General features: G+C 42.2%; 1 protein-coding gene across 3 annotated transcripts in view; it reads right to left on the reverse strand.

The window, feature by feature from the left end:
- Nucleotides 1-25,723, reverse strand: part of LOC142590659 (transmembrane protein 170A) — a 37,045-nt gene extending 11,322 nt beyond the window's left edge. Inside the window, exons 1-3 of one of the 3 annotated variants that reach the window (XM_075703046.1) lie at nt 25,410-25,723; nt 19,875-20,027; nt 14,940-15,110 (exon numbers count right to left, since the gene is read on the reverse strand). In XM_075703046.1, coding sequence (XP_075559161.1) covers nt 14,940-15,110; nt 19,875-19,968 — 265 coding nt within the window. In that variant the 5' untranslated portion in view covers nt 19,969-20,027; nt 25,410-25,723. Of the gene's footprint in view, nt 1-14,939; nt 15,111-19,874; nt 20,028-20,932; nt 24,505-24,533; nt 24,819-25,409 lie in introns of those variants that run through there. The other 2 variants (XM_075703064.1, XM_075703054.1) reach the window with 2 other exon arrangements.
- Between the last annotated feature and the right edge of the window lie 250 nt (nt 25,724-25,973).

Raw genomic sequence — 25,973 nt, forward strand, 5'->3', positions numbered from 1 at the left:
GCGTTTAGCATTGGAGGTTGCACAACCTCGAGTTTCGCTGACCCGTTGGAGTGAGAGGCAGACGAAGCATTCGCTTCCCGCTGCCGGTGCTTTCCATGATAGCGTCATCCCAGTGCGGGTGACGGTATCAGCTGCGGGGGCGGAGTGCACGAGAAAGCGTGGCTGGCATCGCTTAATTGGTACCGCCAGGAAGATATCGTCGACGTATGTGGTATAAAACTGTATCTTTCGTCGTCGACTCCCAAATTTATCAAACTGAATTGTTTTGTCATTCAAATTTGCTTTTTTTGATTGCTTGATAATTTGAAAAATTTTGCGGCCTCTTTTCATGCAAGAAAAATCGATCGGCGACTGTACTTATTTGCACAAAAGGCCAATTTCAACAGAACAAAATATCGATATAACGAAGCAAATTGCCGATTTTACCGACTTTGTTACATCTAGGTTTAACTGTATCTACAAAGATTGCATAGCTACCTTTGTTCTCCACAAGTAGAAAGATAACTACAAAGAAAAGGGTCAGGAATGGAGACAATCTTTCAAATGCTATTCACTGCATGCTTGGAAGAAGTATTCAACCTATTAAACTGGGAAGGCTTAGGAGTGAGGATCAACGGCAAATATCTCAGCAACCTTCGGTTTCCCGATGACATTGTTCTATTCAGCAATAGTGCAGACAAGTAACAACAAATGATTGAGGAAGTTAACACAGAGAGTGCGAGAGTGGGGTTTAAAATTAATATGCAGAAGACAAAGACAATGATGCAAGAGTTAAGGACTGCCAGTCAGCCTCTAGTCTGAAGGAGTACGTTTACCTAGGTCAATTATTCAAAGGGGACCCTTATCATGAGAAATAAATTTACAGAAAAATAAAGATGGGTTGGACTGCATCAGGCACTGTCAGATCCTGACTGGGAGCTTACCACTATTGTTGAAAATAAAGATGTAAAATCAATGCATTCTACCGGTGCTAACACATGGGGAAGAAACTCGGAGGTTGATGAAGAAGCTCAAGAACAAGTTGAGGACTGTGCAGCGAGCCAACGAAAAATGTTAGGCGTAACATTAAGAGACAGGAACAGAGCAGTGTGGATCAGAGAGCAAACAGAGATGGCCGATATTCTAAATGACATTAAGAGAAAAAAAATGGAGTTGGGATAGCCATGTAATACGTAGGATGGATAACTGGTAGACCATTAGAGTTACAGAACGGGTGCCAAGAGAGGTGCAGTTGAGGATGGCAGAAAACTAGGCAGGGTTATGAAATGAGGAAATTCACAGGCACAAGTTGGAATCACTTCACACAGGACAGGGTAATTCGTGACTGCAGGGTCACGAATTGTCCTGCAGTGGATAAAAATAGGGTAATGATGATGATTAATCCTTTAAGCTCCCATCACCAAAATCGGGCAAGCTCAGTCACTGATGCTACTGCTTCTTTTGCTCCTCAGCAAAGGGGAGGGAACGATTTTCGAGTGTGCCCACGCACAAGTGCCACACTTACGACAAAATCTGGATGGTTTCATGGCTAAAAGCCGTTTCTGTCAAACTAAACAGTTTGACAGAAACGGCTTTTAGCCATGAAACCATCCAGATTTTCTGGATAAATAAAGATTGATTGATTGAGTGTTTTCTTACTGCTCTTTGTGTGCTTTTGCATACATGGGTGCGTAATTTTTTTCTTATCCAGAAAAAGGGTAGATAGCCAGAGGCATCTTACTTTCCAAGGGAGCTTGAACTTTCGAAAGAGGAGGCATGGTGCAGAACAAAAACTGATGCTGCCCCCTTTTACTTTTTGACAAAGAGTTGATGACTTGATGCATTAAAAGTGCTGGAAAAAAGCGGTCCGGAACTTGTCACTACGTTTGTAAACTTCCTATGCGCCCCTATTGCAAATTTGCAGCAAGGGGCAAGCATGGATGAGTACAGGAGTATGAAAGGAAATCTCACAGTAACCTTTGGATTCAAAGTAAACTCGAGGGATGAAATTAATAATCCTAGGCAAGTTTACTGTTGTATATGCAGAAAGGCATTTTTGTACAGTGGGAGTGTCACTACACCTAACTATCACATGACTGTTAACAGACAAAGGAACTCTACTGCCAGAGAATCTTAACCCTTTAATCCCCACTCCCAAACTATACTCGTCATGGGAGGTTGTACCAATATCGCCAACGACGAGTCGCACTCGTACATCCAGATGTTGTGCAGCTCCCACCACCAAAGATGAGTTACTATTGGCATTGATGGGAAGCGACCGCAAAGAGCAGCTCTTTTTAAATAAATAAAAACAAAATCTAACCAGAAACCAATTAAGTAATATATTTTCAGAATGAAAGTGACACAGAAAAAATTATGACTACATAAAGAATTTGGGAAATTCGTACATTTTTTCCGGAATTTTGGGGTTAAAGGGTTAATAAGCTTTTTTTTTTTTTTTTTTTTTGCTCCACAGCTGCACCTGTGATTGCATTTGACCAAGTTTGACATGCTTGAATGTCCATTTGCACACAGTGCCATTCAACTATGTAACGATAAACATTTTCCTTCTCCATTCTTTACTTTCAGCCTTGCTTTCTTTTTAAGAGACAAAATTAGCATTTTGCACCTTACCCCTTTTTTTAAACATTTTATTCGGTTTTCCATACACACCTGTGATACACCAGTGGTGCAGGTTGAGGCAATTCAACTTCAATGGAATGGTTTTTTTTTCTTTGGCAGTGTCTGGGTGTCCGAAGGTGAGAAGGTGAAAGGGTAGCGGACTTCAATGTATATATCATGACAAATGACCGGCTTTGACTTTTTTATGCTTATGTACGTAAATGAACAAATCCGATTATTCTATTAATCCATCTATTAAAAGGTAGTGATTAATCAGTTTAACATTTTTAATCAATGCCCAGCCTTAAATACAATTGTCAAGGCTAATTCATTAAACAATCATTCACAGAAAAAAGGAATACTTATAGCAGTTTATTCTTAGAACTAATGCATTTATTATATACACGCACTCTGCCCCACTGCAAATATGCAACCATGGGATTGGTGTTATGCAGGGATTGGCATAATGGCTTTGGCGGCTCTGGTCCAACCAAGCCAAGCTGCAGCCGCTGCCAGACTTTTCGCACACGAAGTAGACCGCCACGTGGATCTGATCTCGGCTAACACGTCTGTCAGTCTAGCGCGCGCATCTGATTTCACACCTGACCGCCGATAAGGTCTACGAGTGCGAACATATTGACAGCTAGCTTCCCGTGATAGCTTGTTGCCAGTCACTACACCGGCCGTACTAAACCCCCAAAATAAGGCCACGCTACCTAGGTCACTAGCCCTAACCAGCATCGCTTTGTGGGAAGTTGGCGCAAACGAAATTGCAGTGTTGTGCTTAGTCGACATGGCGGCAACTTTGTTCGTGGGTGCCATGTTTGTGGCACAGTTAATGCTGGAAGCAATGTGTGGTACTTGAAAATTTCGTTATTGCTGTTAGACAATGGTGCTAGGGGAGGTGGCGGTACCGCAGGGAAGTCCGAACAATCATTTCAGGTTAGCAAAATCAAGTGTCTGAAAAATCAGCCGGTGACTGTATTCGACATTTTTACTGCCAGAATATATACCTTAAACATGCAAACAAAAATTTGCTTCACTATAACGGATACTGTGTCATCCTGCATTTTTAATTTTGTTACAGCAGAAGAATGCTCACTGAATTAAAGCACTACCAACAAAATTTTATATTTACGTACTTTATATCTGATAATTCGTTATATCCATGCTCATTATAGCTAGGTTCGACTGTATATGCATGCACGTTTACCAATGTTGGAATTGGCCATTGTGGCCTGCTATTTCCAATTTATGGAATGAACCTCAAGAATGGACTTTCACCATTTGAACAGAGTACATAAAAAGCCACCGGATCCAGTGCAGTATGTGAAAGGACGAGCTAGTCTCAGGCACGCACCGTCCAGAAAACTAGGAGCTTTATGATGCATTGAACAGTATACAGGTAAGTCTGATTTTCTGAAGACTCCCTTGCTAGGCAAGGTAATGCCATGCCCCATCAGCAAAACGTATGAAAACAATTTACAAGTGTAAAACGCTGCTGGCAGTTCCGCCCTCATGCTTGCGTTCATGATCCGAGTGCAGTACTAGAATCACTCACTGGTGTAGTGCACGTCATGAGGAATGTTTTTCCCTTTGTATGCTATGCCTTAACTTTTCTGCAACAACAGCGTAGTAATCTTGGGAGCTGTTAATGACTTCACAGCATTTCTCGAACTATGTCAAGCACTCGCAACTGGCTTAATGGTGTCTGCAAGCACATGGCAAGTAGACGGTACACATCATGCAAGAGAGCACACTCAACTTCTACAAATTTTCCTGCTCAATTAAATCAAAGCAAGAGCCAAAATAATCCAAGCACCATGGAAATAATCCGAGTGCCAGATTATTTAATCCAAGTGTCGAACATTTAATCCTAATGCCAACATATTTAATCCTAGTGCTAGCACAAATAAGCCTGCGTGCCAGCGAATTTAATCCAAGTGGCTTCATGTTTAATCCAAGCCCCAGCAGCTTTAATTCAAGCGCCAGTAAATTTGACACGGGGAAGAAAAACAGCAAGACTGAGTCAAAACAATTAAAATGCCGAAATACAGTTACCGGAATACAACAGCGTTAATTTTTGTGGTTGTTGCATTTATGAAATATACGTGAAATGAGTGACTGTGGTATTTTGCGTGGAGATGAATGACATAACGACCGAACTTTTTCTTGTAATACGGTATGATCTAAAATATATATATATGCACTGACAATTACAATACACACTAATGTCAATTTTGAGCGCAGCTGTTTAGGTGTTTTGAATTGGAGATATATTGCTGCAAAGAATGTGATTCTGAATGACAGGGTCCTCCCCGTAGCAGCGCTGAGCCTCTGCTCGAGCAGCTCATTTAGCAGCTGCGGCAGACGAAGCACTTCCACCGGTTGCATCACTCATTGCTCACAAAGAACTGGCTGACACTACCTTGTATTATGAGAATATTGTCACGTGGTAGTGACAGTGAAGAATGACACAGTGTCAAAACTGTGAGTTACAAATTTAACTCTTTATTGGGAAGACTTGTGCTCAGCGAAACAAACAACACTCAAGCACAACAAGATCGGAAAGCAGAGTCGGCGACCATCATAAGTCTGATCTGCGGGTCAAGCGTGTCAGCTTTTATACATGACTCGTGAAAGGTTCCGGTGTGACTGCTGGTGCCCGCACGGCTTCTAGAAAGTACTAAACAATCTGTGTCGTACATATAATCAGGTCACAAAAATCGCAAACCATGACAATCGAAATGAGCACGAACGATACCAAACCAAGCAAACAAACAAGCGTGAGTGAGAGCTGATGCGACAAGACCAGCTCACGTCCTTTCAACTCCCACTCCGCATTCACTCTTTCATCTTTTGCTGTGCTGGTTCGCTCGGTTACGCTGCCACCCCCACTCGCCGCAGTGCCGGGTGCCTAAGAGCAGCGCTCTAAAAACTAGTCAATTTACGTGCTCGGATGGTCAACGAAGGCTGAAAGCACACCTGGTAAGTAATTTATCCAACCAGGAAGCAGTCGTCTGTTAAATAATTCTTGGTAATCACGAAATTTTGGCTGATCATGTACATGACTGATTGCGTTCTGGCACAAATTTATTTGTAGATGACTTTCAACGCATCTGAAAGAAACCTGCTAGAAAGCCGTTTGGCAGCAGATAACAATAAATTTGTTCCGGAATGCGATCACCCACATACATGATGATCTGAAATTCTGTGATAGCCAACATAATTTATGAATTCTTTGCTACCACAGCATTTTGGATTATCATCTACAACTGACAAGTGCTACGTGTTAATAAAACGATTACCAACACACTTTCAGCCTTCATTCAAGCTCTGAACAGTAAGATAACCCCTTTCTTTAGGCCATAACATTTTAGACCAATAAGGTTATTCACTATGTGAAATTCACCGCCACATAAACTACCGCAGTCACGTCTTCCGGTAACTGTATTTCGGCTCACAATCTTGTCTTTTTCAATGAATTAATTTAAATTAAAGCTTCTGGTACATAAATTAAACATGTTAACATTTGGATTAAATATGCCTGGTGTGCAGCCTATTTGCACTGGTGCTGGGATTAAATACATTGGCGCTGGATTAAATGTTTGCCACTTGGATTAAATAATCTGGCATTCAAATCATTTCTGTGCCACTTGGATTATCTCACCTGGCACTAGGACTAAGCGAGCAGGAAAACATTTTTTTTTTTATTTATTGACAACCATTAGCCAAAATATTTCTCTGGGAAATTCAGCTTGATGAACAGCTTCGGCTTCTCACTTTTTTCCATGAATATAGTCACGCATGGTCATATGATCCCAAACTAGGGCCTCCGAATATTATAGGATCAATCCAAAAACGCAAAACTAATCATCAAGTACAGTGGATTTTTAACATTAAAGGGTGTCTGAAACGGTTTGGACAAATTTTGTAGATGCGTAGGGTACAGTCAAAACGTTCGCACCACAATTTGTGTGAAGCATCTCAAATTAAGAGAGCTATGGCCAATTACAAGTTACCCTCCTCCATAGCCGTGCTTTTACTCCTCAACTTGTTCGCTGAGTGATCGGGGCTAAGCTATACCTTCACTGGCTGTGTCACGATGGGATGTCATGTTGTCTACTTCCGGTTGTCTTGGAGCCAGCGCGTAAAACTTCTCCAACCTCTCTGCCAGCCACCTGGCAGTCAATCCCAAGCGAAAGCTATCGAAGCAGCGTGCATTGCGAGCATTCTGCCGCAGCGCCGTGCACACCCAATGTTCCGATAACCAAGGGCGAGCTGGGTGTTTTGACGGATGGATGGAGGCATAAACTAAAGCCCCTCCGTACTACTATTGCTGTGATGAAGGAGCTTTAGTGCACACGTACGTGACTAGTCTGATCCGTCTGCACGGTCCAGCCACCTGGTGGTGCAGAGCTTAACCAGCCAAAGAACTAATATTGGGGTAACTAAGTCTAAAACATCTTAAACATTTAGAAAAACAACTTGTTCATGATTATGCTCCCGCCAAAAATTTACACCATCAGCAACATAGAATACACTTGGTTACTGCTATATTAGTTCTGCGTTTAGTTAAGCTCAGTGCCACCAGGTGGTTCCAACGTGCAAGCCATTCACGTTTGCATCTCTGCTCATCTCTTAAAACACCCAAGCCCAGTCAGCTTGTGCTTAAGTTTACCCGAATACTGGACTTTCGGAATGCTGTTGTGGCATACTGGGTGTTTTGGCATACCGTTAACTTGGACCAAGATTTAAAGAAAACCTAAGAGCTCTAGATGAATTGTTCCTACTGCATAGTAGCCGTAGTTGTGTGTACATGCAGCCAGTATTTTTTCATCATGAAGTATTAATTGCTTTTAATTAATGAACGTTTTAATTATTGCTTGAATCGTAAACATACCAATTACAAAGTTGTAGGGCACCTCAAATAACCTCCAAATCAAGTATTTGTTTCGTGCTCAGCTTTGCCTTGTTGGTCTTTCAAAAAAAAGAAGCGAAAGTGCACGAAACATCCAGAATATGAAATAAATACGTGCTTGCACACCGCTACTCAAGCGCTCCCAAGCGAATAGCCCTGGATACACGGCTTTACTAGCAGCAGCAGCTCAATACAGGGCTTCACGCTATGTGATGGTCACGGCATCTTGAGAACACGCCGCTGAAGCATTGATAAGTGCAGCAGAGCTGTAGGGAAGGGAGTGTGGGGATTTCGAAGCTGGGAAATCGTGACGGCGCACTTGGGACTAATTTTGCGTACTCATTTTCTTCTGTAGATGGGCACGCCCAGAATATACGTTCCTTTTGTTCCCTTTAGCAATAGAAACTAACCTTGTGGAGGCTGTGTCCATCTAATGCGTTTTGGTGGATTGGTATAGCCAGCATATGCTGGTGTCGATTATGTAAATCATTTTTGCTTGACGAGTCAGTGCGTAGATAATAGCAGGAGATCTCAACGGTACCACGCCAGTGACCTGCTCTTCAAGAAGACAGTCATGCCCTTCACGAATGATCAGAAGGTTAAAATGATCCTGGCTCTGGAAGCGGCACGTGGTAACAAGAGGAAGGCAGCCAAGCTATTCCGGATGTGGCATTGTGGATGACGCCCTAGCCCGTCAACAATACTTAAAATGTACGAAGTCCTTTGCAAGACGGGTAGCTTCACAAGAAAGCGACACACGACTGCGACAGTAGTTCAAGAAATGGAAACAGACCTTTTGGCATTCTTTGCTGCTAACCTTCATGGTAGTGTGCGATGCCAGTGCAGAGGCCAGAACCTCAAGGTCATCAGTGTGGAGGATTTTAAAAAAAAGGTTCTATGCACCCATACCATGTATACATCATCATCATAAACTTTAAGACCGAGATTTTGTGAACGGACTTGACTTAGCCGATTGAATTTTCACAAAATGTGAAGAACTGGACTTTCTCACTCGCGTGCTTTGGACAGATGAGGTTAATTTCTCCAGAAACACACAAGTTCATCTTGACAACACGCACTACTGGAGTAATAGGAATCCCCACTGGTTGGCACAAGCACAACACCAATACCAGTGGTCATTTAATGTGTCGTGTGGTATTTTTGATGGCAACATCATCAGACCCATCATTTTTTGACAACACACTAATGACGCAATGCTACGTCGACATCCTCGAGGGCCCCATGAACGACGTTTGTTGCAACATCCCACTTGTGCATCTTTGGAACATCTGGTTTTAACACGATGGTGCTCCTGCGCATGGAAGTAGTCCGTCTCAAGCATGGTTCGACAAGCTTTTTCCTGGACAGTGGATTGGCCAGCACGGACCTGTACCCTGGCCTGCAAGGTCGCAGGACAATGACAATGCTGGACTTCTTGTAGGCTATGTGAAGGATCGGGTGTATAGCAGCGAAACTACCACACCGTGTGCTTTAAAGGCAAAAATAAGAGCCTGCCACAAGATTTCGATGTCATTGGTCAAAGCTGCAACAGCAAAAGTGTTGGAAAGAAGCAAGTACTATGTTGCTTCGGATGGTGGCCTGTTTGAGCACGTGATATAAGTGGCAGTGGAAAATAACCGCTCAAAACTGGTGTAAAACGCGACTGTTTAACGCACCTTCATGATGTCATCTTATCCTTACATAAAGAAACCTTGTGACAAAGATAGAAATAGGTAAAAAACTGCTTTGTTTTGCCTCTTTTCTGGAGTTCACGAGACAGGAAGGGTAAATCACTAAACCAGTTGCACCTTTGGATGTTTCTTTGTGGGCGGCTGAGACGCCTTATGTGCCTTTGGTTTATTTTTTATTGAAATAAACTGCTGAGTAGCTCCTTTCTGTTCTTCCGAGAGCTACCTTTTTTCTAGCTCTTTTGCACACTGTTTCTTTTTTAACATTGGTTGCATCTTTTTCACAGCTTTGTTTTATGATACACGAAGGTTAAAGCTATCCCGAGTGCCTCATGATCGAGGACAACATTCTTGCGTTCGCAGATGCCGATGCTTATTGCATAACGCTAGTTAGTTCGTAAACCCTCTCGAGCCATCCTACATGACGAAGCCTTGTATGATTCGACGAGAAACAAATGCAGCCGTATGTCTTTCAAAGGTTGCCTGGAGGCGCTTAAAGGGAAACTGAAGAGTCTGTCGAATTCAATAAGACGCTCATATACGGTTGCGGAAACCTTATAAACCATGCAGGTAAAATTTTGGGGGGTATTGTTCACTTAGGAGCGACGCAATCGTCGGTTAAAATTGCGCTGTAGCTCCACCCCCCGTCAAGCGCCGCGCGCTGCTGCCGATGCCGACAATGCGAGCGGAGACCGGAAACCGCGGCGTAGTGACGTCAGCACTGGTGTTCCGTTCCTTCGCAGTCTCCGCGACCGTGCCTGACTGGGCTTATTTCTGCGTGCGTGCTGTCCTATTCTGCTTCGCTCGACCCTACATTCCTTTGTTTGTGTGTATATAGGAGTGGTAGTTGACGTGCGCAGCATCAATTGAACTTGTAGGCCGATCATGCCGGCGTTCTGTGCAGCCTACGCTTGCACAAACACCAGCGGCCGCGACGATGATCCGATGTTCCATTACTTTCTGCAAGACAAGAAGCGTTCAGCAAAGTGGGAGGCTGCTGTGAAGCGCTCAAGAACAACAGTGTTGTGCTCTAACCACTTCCGTGACGATTACTACCGGAGTTTATCAATAATGCGTGCTTTGGGTTCTCATTGGTGTGAGCACGCTGAACGGAAGGTGCATGTTTATCTCCCGCCCTTGACGCACCAAGCGCCACGAATTTTCTATTCGCACGTGTGTTGTGAAACAGCCTGCATGCAGCTACCATAACGCAGTCCAAGCGTAAAGTTTGCATGTGTTGGAAAGCCTGCTCATGCCAGAACGCTGCGCTCCCCCTTTTCTCGCACACATAGAGAAACTGACCATCTCACGTAGCCGACGGAATTCGCCGGTTACGAGTAGCGTGCGGATGGCGCGCTGATGAAGGTTCTATACTACACGTGCTACAACAGCCAGTAAACTTTTTTCGCATTTAAACCGTCTGTGTAGATTGCCGACAACTTTGGGGCAGCGCACAAATGCCGAAGATCGCATCACCGCTTACGTTCTACGAGGAGGCATGCAGGAACACAACACTACAGTTGTTTGTCCCGAAACATACTCACTGGAACGCTGAATGCAGCTTAGCAAAACACATACTTGCCAAAGAACATTTCCAACACAAGGAGATGCTAACACTTCGCCTTCGTTCGCATGGAAAGCAGTGCTTGCACCAGCATTTTTTGCTTCTTAGAGAGGCCGGCTCTTCGCAATCGGCTCGTACATGTAGGGAGTAAAGTATAAACCTCTTACAAGTGATCTTGCACGCGACAGCGCGACAAGCGAGGCGATGGCTGGCGCGTTCACTCGTCACCTGCGAACTGAACTCCACGCGAGCGACGGCTTTGAGTGACGACTTCCCTGTATGAGGGCAGCAATATACGCGCCGAAACTAGCGTGAAGCATGCTTTATCAATTTAAGTTGATGTATTTTACTGAAAAAGGAGCATAAAATATTTCTGAAGGTCTTGCACTAGGTTCTTATTCTTGCACGTGTAAAATTCAATAGTTTGCTCGTTCCGTGCAACAAACAGTAGTATTTGAGTTATGTACATACAGTTCCGGCTTCGCACTATTGGCTAGTCGCTCATAGCACTTCCGGGTGACGAGCGACGAGTTCTAGATTTTTAGAAACGAGCGATCGAGCGACAACACCGAGCGATCTGTTCAAGCGACGGCACGTTTTGTCGCTCGAAGCCGTCGCGCACAAAATCGCTCTCGTGGAGTTCGGACTTAACGCCGAACTCCTCAGCGAAACGCAAGCTCTCGAAATTTTCCATGACCGTCTCAGCAAAACAGCACCAAACTACCTTGCACCGTGCTTCGTGTGTAGCGGCAGCAGTCGGTCCGGACGAACCCCATTGTTGTCGTCACGAGGCGCCCGACCAATCACAGGCGGAAACGAGGCGCGCAAGCTGGGCGTTTATGTTGCTGCACTTTTCGTCGAAATAAAATATGTTCGCGCTTTCTTTCGCTCAATTTCGATGCGATATTCAAATTCAGAGGGTTGAAAACTACGACGTACTGCTCATCACTCATTTTTTCTGGAAAAGCTTTCAGCTTCCCTTTAAGTAGCAGTGTACGAGTGCGCATCTATTTCATATTTCGCGTATTTCGCCGGTTTTTGTTTTTTCTTGGAAAAAACAACCAGGCACACTTCAACACAAAATAAATGCTTGATTCAGAGGTTATTTAAGGTGCCCAACAACTTTGTAATTGACATGTTTACGATTCAAGCAATAATGAAAACGTTCACTAATTAAAAGAAATTAATACTTTGTGATAAAAAAAATAATAATATTTGGGGTTTCACGTGCCAAAACCACTTTCTGATTATGAGGCACGCCGTAGTGGAGGACTCCGGAAATTTTGACCACCTGGGGTTCTTTAACGTGCACCTAAATCTAAGCACACGGGTGTTTTCGCATTTCGCCCCCATCGAAATGCGGCCGCCATGGCCGGGATTCGATCCCGCGACCTCGTGCTCAGCAGCCCAACACCATAGCCACTGAGCAACCACGGCGGGTGATAAAAAAAAAAAAAAAATACTTAGTGTAAGTACACAAGTCTACCACTACTATGTAATTCATATGATTTCTCTAGAGCTCTACAGTTTTCTTTTTAACTCTTGGTACCAGTTAACTGGGACAACCGGTATAATGCGCAAAACGACAACAAGGTAAAAGTGGGAGCCAATGTTTCGACAAGTGGACCTGTCTTTTTCAAGGCCATGTAAAGACAAGTGCACTTGTCGAAACGTTGGCTCCCCCACTTTTACCTTGTTCGCGTTTTGCTCATCGTCTTGAATTTACATTTCCCACCTTCCCCATGTTTTCCATATTGCGGTATATAGTAATCCTTTGGCATGAAGTGACGGCCGCAAACAACTGGATGCTGGTGCCGATTGGATGCCAACAACCAGCGCTGCAGCCACTCCGTTCGCATGTTTGCCTTGCAGAGGGACATGATGTCGCAGCTTGACATCTTGCCGATCACTACGTTCGTAGCCCACAACGCAAGGGCGAACCATGGTGCTTGTGCAAAGACAGATCCAGACCGACACACCGCACAGCTCACATCAACACGAAGCACATAACACAAGCAGACGACACTTGCTGTGTGCTGGCAGTACTTGAGTGCAGCGATAAATTGCTCTTGTGCATTCTCTTTCTGTTACTTTCTTTTTTTATAGAAACAAATTAACATTTCAACTATTACGCACAAGATTTGTTCACCATAAAGTTGGAAAAATTATCGATGGCGTGCCTTGGGCAGCCAATCGGATAGCTTGCCCTACTGGCATCATATGGTCATCTCGCGTCACTTGGTCAGGGGTGGCTGAAAACTCGGGGGAGTGGCGTGCTGCGATCGGTAGCAATGTACATATTTAAAACCTTTATAATAAATTATGCGCTTCACACAGAGCACTTAACTATCACTCAATGATCAGAAGGGCCACCCCTAACGATTCAATACATTTGTACAAAATCATCAAGACCGTTTCAGGGTCCCTTTAAATTCATCAAAACAGTGAGAACGCCATCTCCAAAAATTTTGCCATCAGGCAAAATGAGGCAAAGACAAGGCTATGCTTACTAAAAACAGACTTCAAACATGCTTTTCGTGTGATACTTTTGCCTTGAACCAAAACGCTTTCCATTACGAATCCACTGCATAAATCATATCATGAATCCAGAAATATGCCAAGGATAAACAATCTCAGCTAACAAAGCATGTCAAGTTGTAAAGCAATTTTGAAGACTGAACCATTATAGGTAACCTGAAAGATTATGGAGATCTAGCAAGACATCCCAAGTTACCCATCATGCATTGACTAGCTGCACTGTAAGTGAATATTTAATAACACACCAGTAGAAAACAGCTGATGATGCAGCCAAATCTTTGAAGCTTTGGTAATGTCCAGCTTTTTCCAGTAATGTTGCACTGAAAGCTCTATCTGACCACTACTGAATTGTCCATTCCTGGAGTTTAACCCCTCTGCACAAACCCTGTCATATTGCGAGGGCAACTTATAGGACGACAGCGCACACAACAATCAGCCACTTTATCTACTTCAGTATCAGCATTAGCTCTATGTAAAAATAAACACACCTATATTAAAGTGATCATTGATTCACGAATGACAATGACAAAGCTCAGGCATCAAGTAAGTGGTTTTACAAGCAAAGTGGGTACCAGATAAAATAAAACTGCAAGATTTCCTTTCACTAAACGATTCCAACACAGTTGGTGTATTCAGAAGTACCTGAAGTGTACTCCATAATGTGGCTGATGATTTCATACATCTCGAAGGACTACTATTATTGTGTATGAAGTGACTGACTGCAATACACTATATCATGATTAAGCTTTACCTGCCATAGAATCAAGATGCATATTTCGGGCTTCATTAGCCAGCCAAACAGCTAGTACACAACTTTACAGCTTTGCCAAAACACTAAAATCAATGTCTATATTTTTCTCAGCTTAGTTGCCCCTGTATGGTTTCTTTCACGCAGTGACACAGGCATGCATACAAATAAGACTGAACTCCCTATGCAGGTATACTTTTTTAATGTGGTACCCTGTCTTGCTTATTTGAGGGCCACATATTCTTTAGTGGCAGATTTATAGTCACTACAGATGAAACAATCCCCAATGCTAACAAATGAACTGAGTTTAGTGATAACAGTCTTAAGAAGGCTGCACTATATTAGTCCATACCAGGAGCCTCAACCATGCACAGAAGGAGGTAAGGCATTTCGACAGAATGGTTTTACTGTACTAAATTCTGTGAAGTTACCAGAAAGGAATGCTTACAAAATGTTCACAAAATATTCCACAAGAGTATCTTTCCATGAAAAATTCAAGAATTCTAGCTGAGCACGTTCAGTGCTGCAACGTGAGGCGTGGCATACGTAATAAGGGTCTAATAAAATGTGATGATCTACAGAAAACCTTTTTGCAACCAACTTTTCAGATAGTGCACAGTTCTCTTATGACTTCCTGTATGGCCTTTACACTTTTATATTGACATTCACTGAGGGCTTGCTTAGTCTGTTAATCCAGAAAATACCAAAGAGATGTATAAATGCATGCCTGAGTTGCTGTCGTAATTTTCTTTAGCAATGATTTATCTAGGATTTTAAATCCACTGCAGCTTTTCTCGATGCACATACTTATGGCAAAGCGCACAATTTCTCAATTCGCAGATGCTGATGGACGCAAATTTCTACAAGAAAGAGGCTTACTCGTCAGGGCGCCCCCTGTCAAGGGTGCCACCAGGCCCATGAGCAAGATGAGCAGTGGGCTGAAGCGGCCTATCTGTTGCTTCCTCAACATGCTGAAGGCCACCACTGCAGCCACGAAGTGAACAAACAGAGACGAAAACAGCGCCCACAGGAACACCTGGTACCAGATCTCTGCAGCAAGAAACACACAATTCAATTCCTGCAGTGTTACGAACCCCATCTTATGAAGTACAGCCATATTTAATTGTGGTTGCCACCTTCTTAAGAACAGCAGGCTGCTGTGAGCCCTTCTCTCATTTATGCACCATTGTAAAGAGGTGACGCAGTTGTGCAACAGTAGATGTGCCTACTACTGCGATATTTGTTGTTTGCCAAATGGCTGTAACACTGCTCCTTAGGCAGCGCAGCTAGAAATTTTTATAAATAACCCAATTTGATGGGGCCACACACAAACTTCATTAAAATGGTCTAGATGAGTGAAAGTTATGGCATCTGCAAACAACTAGCATTAGTTTCAGACACACTATTCATTAGCAGGGTAAGAATTTCTAGGTGTCTTTTTACGTAAATTTTAAAGTGCAACTGTATTTAATTTTGCATTCAAACTATCTTCAGCCTACATCCATTGTCAGAAAAACAAAGCCCAAGCTTCACTGGGCTGACTACGGGGATTGTATGTAAGCGCTTATGGTATTTTACATTTTGGAAAGACCCCTTGACTTTTTCATTACCGCGAGAAAATGGTCGTTTTTTTATAAGTCTCGAAAACATATTATTTAGCAATACAAACAATATTCAGGCACACACTGCAGAATAGCATATTGTGCATAATGAAATGCTCTTTCCAAAAACATATTGCCAAACAAAAAATTTAGTAGGTAAAACAAAAATTCTAGAAAGCGCCATTTTTGCTATAAGTTGATAAAAACAACAATAAAAAGACATGATATCTACAAAAACATTAACATCAAAGGAAATTCAGAATATACCTTTCAAAGATAAATAACCCAGCAATAGTGTCTGAAAAAGTAAATGCTCAGTACAGTGCAGTTCTTCGGAGACAAAAAAGAAACAAAGACCAGTTCATAGCTCATGCCATGCGGCGAAGCAGTTCCTGGATTTTGTGAAGCATAGGTGCACTCCGCATTTTTCCCACAAAACGTCTGGTTTTTGTTCTACGCTGCAGTCTTCATAACATACTTTACGGTTCCACCTTTTCAGCATCTTCTGAGGATGGTTCGATGAGAAGTCCAAGGAATGTTCTTGACCAGTTTCTCTAGAGTCATGCCAAAACCGATCGCTCTTAGCGTAGCTGGCCAACTACAAGATGCTGCATCCAAGCATATCTGTATGCATTTTTGCAGATTGTCTTTATCACCTCTGCAGAGAAGAAGAGTAGAAAGAAATCCCATGCCGTTGTAAACTGTATTGTGCTGATCCATAGTATTGGGCCGAGATGCGCTATGGGCAGCCGTCTGGGCGTGGATGGAAGTTTCTTTGCTGCCGATCGCAGCACATCATAATGAAGCGAAATATGCACCCTGAAGATGATCAGTACAGCTCTCAGGTCATGCGAATAGATCGGCAGATAAGCGCGCACAAGGAAGGAGACCGCTCAAGGCCGTAAAGGAAACTCGCCGGTGAACAGCTGCGGATGTCCCATGCTGACTCAAAACATCATCGCCATCAGAGCTTGAATCTGCTTTGCTGTCATTTATGGAATCATAACTCGAGTCCTCATCACTAAATTGAAGTGCGGGTGCAGCATAGTTTCAAGCACGACGCTTTTCTCGTGACACAGCCACGCGGGACGACGCCATGGGAGCGACTTTCAATAACTGCACAGTGACACCGGCAGTGCCCCTTGCCTAGATTTTACGCGAGAAGTGAAACCGAAACTCTTGGAAACTGGTTCAAAATGCCAGATCCACATGTTGGACATGCGGCGGACTTTCAGAAATACACTTTGGTGGAATAAAATGACTCGGACTCCAAACCAAAGCACACTAGTGAAAAGCTGGTGTGATTTTTGGTTAATTATCACCGCTCAGCACTGTCGGACGGCAAAGCCGACAATATAGCTTAATTCTTAACTTGCTGGGAGTAATTTCATTACGAAATTTTGATGCTAGTGCAGCTTAATCCTGAGCGGCATGCTTTTTTCTCGAGCATGGCAGAAGGTGATAGCCACGCCTCTTTTCACTACAACATACACACATTGGTTCGCAAAAAGGTTCGTCAAAAATCACAACGTCGCCAGAGCACGAAAATTTAAACTGATTCTGAAAGTTCAGTGCCTGTGCTAACTACTGAATGGCCTTAAGTATATAAGATACGGCTCCAATATGTCAAAATCGGCGATCGATCATTGGTGATCAATTTGTATAGCCGTGGTAACGAAAGAGTTAAACCTTACCCTACAGCGCTTTGGAATGCTGCCATAAGTCTAGCAAGTACACCAGTAATTTTAACAGCACACTGTATACTTTCTGCAAAGTTTATATGTACAACCGTAAGCATTTCTGCGAACTTCATGTTTACAAAGACACCCAGCACACATTGTCTTGCTGGGTCTGCTTTAGCCTTGGCAGGATGTACACACTGTCATTCAGATGCATTGAATTATTTCTTGCAGAGCACCAGTTACAAATGGCAGGAATAAGCGGAGGCCTTCAGTGCAACTACTGCTCCATTAGAAAGAAAGCTCAGTTCAGGCAAGGCTTACTAACAGTTTCCCTGTAGAGTATGCAATAAATAGCAGTGTATGATCGATTCAAATAAACAGCAAGCACCAAAAATAAGCACTGCCTGCCTTAAACTAGTGCAGCATGAAGAGTAAGTGCAGCTGAATCTCAAATGAAAATCAATTGAATGAAGTTAATGCTCTAATGGAACAAAACCATCAGAGTTGGTTGGCTTTACGTTTTGGGTGACAAAAACTTTTTCTAGTTAAAACCAAATTTGTAAGAATGCCAGACAAACAAATCAAGTATGAAGTCAAAAGCATAAAATATACTAAGAGCATCAGCACAGTATGCACTGTTCGCATTATTCATGCGTCTTTGCATGCATGTTCAAGCATTTGCCTGCAGGTACCTTTTCCTCCATCCAAGTTTCGATGAGCTTCAAGCACACCGGATTCACAGTAGCATTTACACTATGAACACTCAGTGATGAAATTTTCAACGAAACAGCACTCACAATGCGGAATGTCACTACAAAGTGGCGTCCCACAAACATTCAATGCAACAAAATTAAAACACAAGGAAACGCAGCTGTAAGAGCTGAAACAGATTAAATAACAACCCAATAAATCATTTTGATCTCGACACCTTAAAAGTTTACTATGTATAAAAGCAGCCACGATCTCTCTTTTTATCAGTCTTTGCTATGATTTTAAAGCATATTTTCTGTGGCCACTTTCCAATATTAAAATTTGTTCATTTAAACAGACTGATGTGTCCTCTGGTACATTCTCACGGCAAATAACGAATTAATAGCTTACTAGTATTCCCTAGACTCTGCTTACGAAATTCTGGCATCGACCAGTGCATTTTATGACTACCTAGTATGAAGAATATGCTGTACGGCTACCTCGCAACTAAACTACATTTCATACATCAGGTGCAATGCTGTGGAAGCTGGAGAGCCTTTTTTGCATTAGCTGTGTTCACACTTAGAAATAGTTCAGTATTTCTAGCCACAATTGTGTGCAACTGTTCTCTATATAGGCGCAGTATTGAATGAAAGAAGTTTTAGACCTCAGAAACAAACTGTGGTATACAGATATTATGTTGTTCTAGACCATTTTTTTTTTAAGTTTTTATTGCACAGCCTGTTGCAGCAGCCTCATGCGAATGTTGCTCGCACGCAGTCAAGCGCAGACTGGCCGACAGCTGGATCCGCTTCACGATGTTACATGTAATCTCGCAAATCTGACATGATGCTCAAAAGACCCAGAAGGAAATTCATGTAAGGCAAATTTTCAAGGGTCCATATATAAAAAAAGAAAAATAAAGAAAGAAAGAAGGAACAAATTGTAACTTGCGTAGTTTCCACGGCGTTGCATGCTAAGTATGAAACGGAATATAGTCATGAAGCTTCTCTAAAGAGAAATAAGCTTTCCTTTAATCAACTATTTGTACTTGTTCAAGGTTGCTTGCATAACATATTTCTTCTGCTTCAATAAGCAAGCATCAACAAATATATAAAAATCTAATCTAACAGTAAAGCCCAACTGAAGCTAAAGTATGTAGTGCGGATGCTTTCCCACTGGATAATATGGCAACCAGCTATAAAAAACCACCAGTGCACAATTGCTATAGCATAAATTTTCTTCCCAGTATACATAAACACAGGCATTTCAAATATGTAGTCAAATATAATACAATCATGCAGAAATATTTTAAAAATAGAGGCAATAATATTGAATTGTGTGCTGAAAAGAAGTAGAAAGAATTTCATTCTTCAAATAAAAAAAAAATTATTTCCTACAATACATGCATTGCTTATTTAGAGACCACTCAACTCTATTACGTGCAAAGCACAATGTGAAGGTCACCACAGTGCCTGGCAGGTATTTTCCATGGCAGGCAAGATCTATTAATGTGTAGTAATGCTATATGCTTGATCATACCCAAATATTCTAATAAATTTAATACCAAACTTCCCAACAGAATACAATATGTGTAACAGAAGTATTCACTTATGTACTCAATGTGTATTTAAACTTGGAATCCTTATATGCCCCTATGGTATAGTAAATGGCTGACATGCTCACCATGCACAATTGTTAGAGCTGCGTTTGTAGGGTTAAAAAATGCAGCAGGGACTATTCTCCCCAAAGTGAACAAATACCAGTTTACTGCAATGAGGACGAGGAGCCTGCTGGTTAAATATGTATAGCTTTTTCTGACAGATGCAAGGTACACCCACCGACAAATGTGTCGAGGGGATCACTTGGTGTGAGTCCAATGACATTGATGACGGAGTCTAGGTCCGCTGTCTCAAACTCCGTTCCAGAGGCCATTGGGCACGCTTGTGTTGCACCGGGGCTGTGCCAGAGGCCCCCTCAAGAAGAGTCAAAATCTGCACAAGAAATGTTAATTATAGCCACAATAAGAAGTGTAGCCAAGCTAAACACCTGTAAGTCCATCTATACAGACACCTGTCAAGAAGAATAGCTTGCCTTTTCCTGTCACTATATACTAAATTTTAGGCAAATAGAATTCATATTGTGGGCTGTAACATCCCAAAACAGCACAGTGGGTTATAAGGGGCATCATAGTGGAGGGCTCTGTATTAATTCTTATCATTTGGAGCTCTTTAACATGCACCCAAAGCATAGTGAAATCACGTTTTTACATTCCGTCCCCATCGGAATGTGACCATCACAGCCGGGAATTGAACCCACGACCTCGTGCTTCCGCCGAAGGCCGACTGAACCCACGACCACCGAGCCACCACGGTGGATCAAATTAAATTTACACTACGGGGTTTAGTGTCCCACAGAAACTCAAGTGCTATGATAGATGCCGCAGAAGGGGACTTCCGGATGAACTTCGACCTCCTGGTGCTCATTCACTTCACCCAAAGCCTTGTACACAAGCACTTTGGTATTCTATAGGAATGTGGCAGAAAACAAACCTGCGACCTTGTGCTTAGCTGCAGAGGGTTCTTCCCTTCGCCAGCCCTCATGGCAGGTAAATTTTAGGCAAATATCCCCCTTTTTTTTTCTGTCCATCAGCAGCACAACCTTTTGAATAATGAACATGACTAGGGGGCACTCAATGATTTAGCGGTCCTCTAATACTGCCTAAAAATGCATATTTTCAACAGTAGTGCCTAAAAATGCCCACCCTTTATGTGTGCAGCTAAAATAATTATATCTGGCAATTTTTTCTTGAAAGTATTTTTTTCACAGTGCAGTTTTCTTGCTTTATGTTCACTCGATATAAGGTAGCATCGAATTTTGTTACCAGAAACAAGCTCACCTGCAAGGCAATCATCACTCTTTGTGGTCAGGTATCTGGAGGTAATCTTGGTTCTTCTCCGAGTTTCACTAGTTTTATGCACTAATTTCCTAATAGAATACGCCCACTGCAGCCCTTCAGCCCTTAGCACCAGACAGGCACAGACGTTCAATCAATACGGAAGGCATACTCAACAGTAAAATGTCACAGTACACCTACATTCTGCCCGTCTTCAGACTAGAATGACACAACCACTTAATAATAGGCAATATACCATTTACCGTACCTTTTAATAGCAAGCACCTATTAATTTTCTCTTGGGGTTAACAAAAGTATGCTTTAAATTGTCAAGTCATCCATTTACAGTAAATAAGATAATTTTATTTTGCATTACATGGTCACCACACACTGCCAAGAAGATGGACAGCACATTAATTTCTGGACTATTCCATGGCCATTAAAGGTACACACAAACAGACTAGAATAGTTAAGCTCATAGGAAGCCAGAATTTCCATTTTAATGTGCCAACCACAGCATGGAAACATACAACTGTACCTGTGTTTGTAGGGTTATAAACTGCAACAAGAAAGGGGAGCCTGCTACTTAAATACCTGAAAACCACAACCACCCAAACAGAAGTTTCTGGAATTCTACATGAAACACAAATCCCCTGAACCATGGAACTACCCTTGCACCAAATTTTGGAATCCTAGCACAAGCACTTCAAAGCTGCATATAAAACTATTAGACAGTACTGTGAACCCATACTAATTTTGTGGGGAGAGGTGGCATCTGTAGCTATCCTCAAAAAGAAGCAATTATTTTAAATGTCCAAATACTTTCAGACAACTATAAAAAGCACAATTATTATATGAGAAGTTATTAAGATATATTTCATCCCTAAATATTACCCTAAGTTTAGCCCTAAATAGCTAGATAGCCCGATATATACAGCAGCAATGCCAGCCCAGTTTCTTCCTCATAGAGGGTGCATGGAAAGTCAGATTTAGAATTATACCTTTATTAGATTCACCGACTTTAGTCTTCCATCATTTATCATAAGCTTTCTCGATGTGCTGAAAAAGCAAAGCTCAAAACTTGCCATTATCTGCGCCAACATATTTTGTGTAGTGGCTGTACCTTATTCACGCAGACTACAGGCCTCGGCTTTTGGTGCACAATTGCTCCCAGTTTGTGAACAAATCATTTCCTTTTGTAGCCTTCCTTGCTTTCATCTAGATTTCTTGTGCGACATTACCTCTTTCCATTAGACACAACTTGTTCCTACTCCAACAAGAATTTCACTAGCACACTGACAGCCAATGCGCTACGCATGATCCATTAAGACTGCAGGTATGGCTATTAAATACAAATTTCCTACTGATGTCCTACTTAGTGCTTTGTAACGCAAACATCTGGTCAGCTAAAATGCGTTAAACAGCCGAAATGCGATTATTGACGAGTGTAGCATGGCTTATGAACGACAACCTTACACGGGCGTTGCCCTTTTTGCCACTCAAATGACTATTCTGCTAATCTTCATTGTGTACACCCCTGTTTAAAATTACAGTTTTGACAATTTCGTACTAATGTCTGCCTATCCAGCCACCAAAAATATGGTTATTAGTAAAATTTTAATAAATGGCCAAGTCATTCGTTTTGATCTATCAACCATGTAATGTTTGAGCAATCTAGTTCAAGGAATAAAATTGCGCTATCTGCCAGTGGCAATATTTTTAAAATTCTGTATAGTCTAAAATAGAAATATGCTATATATGATATCATCATAAGCACGACATGACATCACAGCAGATTATGCTCTTTGTCACCTCAGAATTTAGATTTTGGGAAGTTACCGAAAGCAAAGCACAAAAGTCTTGAAGAAAGGGACAACAGGAGGCGATAAGAGAGGGACAACACGACCACCTCGTGTTGTCCCTTTCTTTAAGTCTGTAACTTCCCAAAGTTGTGAATCACCAACTGGCCTGCACCCACACTCTGCTATGTCACCTCAGAACTTTCTCAGGGCATGCTACTATGAAGATTCAATTGCCTGTATCAAGTTAGCAATTACAGTATTAGAAGAAGCAGTAAGAGTTCGTAGAGGATCGAAAATGTCAAGTGCGAGAAAACGAATTACCTCACAGCCTCAAATTTCCCATAGGCATTGCAGTGTCACGAGTCACGGTTTCTATTACCTTACTAAAAAATTAAAGGACTTTGCTGGATGGACTGTATTGCTATGAGCTGTCAAACTGGGGCCACATTCCCACTGAGGCTAATGAACTGCTTCTTCACACAGTGCACAATTGCATGACATCATAAGCCCCTGTCAGGGCATTCCGCCTCACCATGAAGTTGATTCTAAGCAGGGAGCGAAACCTTAATTCATTGTCAACTTTTATCAGCCTTTGTAGCAGACTTCTATACCAAAGCAAAAAAGACAGCCCACTCTATACACAAAATTTCTGCACACTGCCTGCACTAACACAGGTGCTCTCCCTTGGCTTAAACTTCAGTCAGTATGACCAACTAACCTGATGTGACAACAGTACTAGCTTCTTCGTTATTCCTTCCCAAAAGATTGGGTGCACTAAACTACAAGACAAAAAGTAGGCACCTGCATAATGCAGGGCAAAAGCACTTTTTGTCCCACCTTTCTGACCATAAGGTACCGCAAGAGATCACAAATAGCATCAAACAAGTATTTTAACTAGCACAGAGTAATAGCTCTTGTATGTCTTTGTAGGACAGAAAGTTCCCAAAAGAATCTAAATGAGACCCAACTTTATCATAAAACATGAACCTACGTATAGATCGGTCAGATCTAACAACTGAACATGGAAAGGAAGGCTGGCTACTATATTTCACTTCACATGGTATGCATGCCCCCAAATTTTTGCTATGCCTTCAAAAGTTCGCATACACGACGGAACTGAGTAAAACTAACCTACAAAAAAGTGTTTAAAAAAAAAGTCTAGAACCTGTAGCTGGCCTATCGAAAGATCACACCAGCTTATTTCACAAATGAAACAAAAAAATCCAATGTCAGCCTGACCTTGCAGATAAGCACCTTCAAGAACAGGCCAGTGTTGGCAAATGTAGAAACTTTTGTAAATTGTCTCAGTTTTGTGGTGAGAATGCTGCAACTAGGAAAACTGGCACCAAATGGTACCCGGCGGGCAATTGAAAGCTAGATTCAATATGCTGCTGCTGCTGTTCTCCCAAGGTGCATACAAGGAAGCTGAACACACTCCATAGTTTTCCCATGAGCTCACTAAATTTATGGCTCACTAGATATACACATATTAGAAACATACACAAGATTTTTAAAACTCAGTTGCTTTCTTTCCTTTTTATCACAGACAATACCATTAAATGTGTGTTAAAAACTTAGTAATGGCAGTACCTAAACGCATGCCTAGAAATTGCAGAATGTAGAAAAATTACACCTATTCAACTCTCAGACATAATATATAACGATTACACATAGACACAGGCAAGTATATGTTCAAAAGCTATGCATGGCTATTGATTGATAACATGTGTTAGCTTTCTTGAGTTTCACGTCTTAAAAATGCATGTTTGGGAATTCCAGGCACACAAAAAATGCTCGCATACCATCTTTGGAAATGATATCACACTGTGTTAACCAAGGACGAAGCAACACGCTATTTCTTCAAAGCAATTGGATGTTCGGAAAACGGTTTCCGCTGTACCCCGATGACTGATAGACAGTTTTGGCACAGTGCCCAAGAGTTGCGAAAGAGCAACAGGAAACGCATAGGCTTATACACGTGACATAATCGTCCAGTAACTTAAAACCCCGAAACCCCGTTCCCCAGTGACTCAACAGCCGCTGCTTTTGAGGTAAAGCCCGACTGCAAATGTTCATTCGACCGGCTTAGAGACATAGCTAGAAAACTACACTGCCTCATGTAGCGCGACCGCTCTCCGTTTAACAAAGCAAGCTTCTTTTATCCTGTTATTAAACTTCTAAAGAGCGCAAGCTGACAATGCTATACACAAAGCCCATCATAGCATGATGATGCATTCCGAAGGTCACAGCTGCAAACAAACGCGCTTTATATTTAAAAGATTACCCAGATTAGTAAACATAGCCAGGTTTGCAGGTCAAGCGATAGCACATCGCGTGCTGTCGCTACGGACCGCAAGAGGCGGGAGCAACTTTCGGCATGTATCCTGATCGAAATCACTCTTTCAGGAACGCAAGGCCGTGGCATCAACCTGCGTGTCGTTAGGAGCATCGTGTTGCTAGGCGCCACCAAAAGAGAAACAGAAATACAGACATAACGCATGAAGTTTTTTTTTTCCCCATCCCAAAGAGCATATACCAGGCAGCTAATTAGGTAAATTGTACCGATTTCGAGCAAGGTTACTACGAAAACGAAACTCCGAAGAGCAGTTCAGGCCCGCTCTGTCGGCAGGTCGCAAGTACTGCATTCACCACAAGCGAAGACTCTAAACAGCACTTACCATTTTTAAGGCATAACAGGACTAACTTCAGTACATTATTCATACAGCCAGCGAAGGTGCTTAATTCGAAACGTCTACGGAAAATGATAAGGGGCCAAATCCCACGGTGGGTGTATCAACGATGTATACAGTGACCTTAGCCTACGATACAAATGTTCGCCGGTAGCCTGCTATCCTAACAGAAGGTTTCATAGCTACCGACCAAAGTGAGAATCCTCAAAAGATTCACATCGCCACGGGAAAGGCGCATAATATTTAAATACAGAGGAACCGAAACACTACAGCTTGTATGGATGGGCATAGGCGACGACCAGCCCTGACATTTTCTTTTAAAAGAAATAAAGATGTCGGCGCCCTTTAAAGTAATGAACTAAAATAAATAGTTTGCAAATTGTAATAACTTGTTTAATAACTGCTTAAAGTAAAGTTATAATAAAATATTGTTGTTCTAAACTGTACTGTTGCAGCAATGTTATTATAGATGGCAGCACCAAGTTGTCGTTTAAAACAAGAGTCGTTTCAACTTGTTCAGCTTGCGAAAAATACGCCTTCATCAACTTGCAT

This window comes from Dermacentor variabilis, chromosome 1 (assembly GCF_050947875.1).
Source record: "Dermacentor variabilis isolate Ectoservices chromosome 1, ASM5094787v1, whole genome shotgun sequence".
NCBI lineage: Eukaryota > Metazoa > Arthropoda > Arachnida > Ixodida > Ixodidae > Dermacentor > Dermacentor variabilis.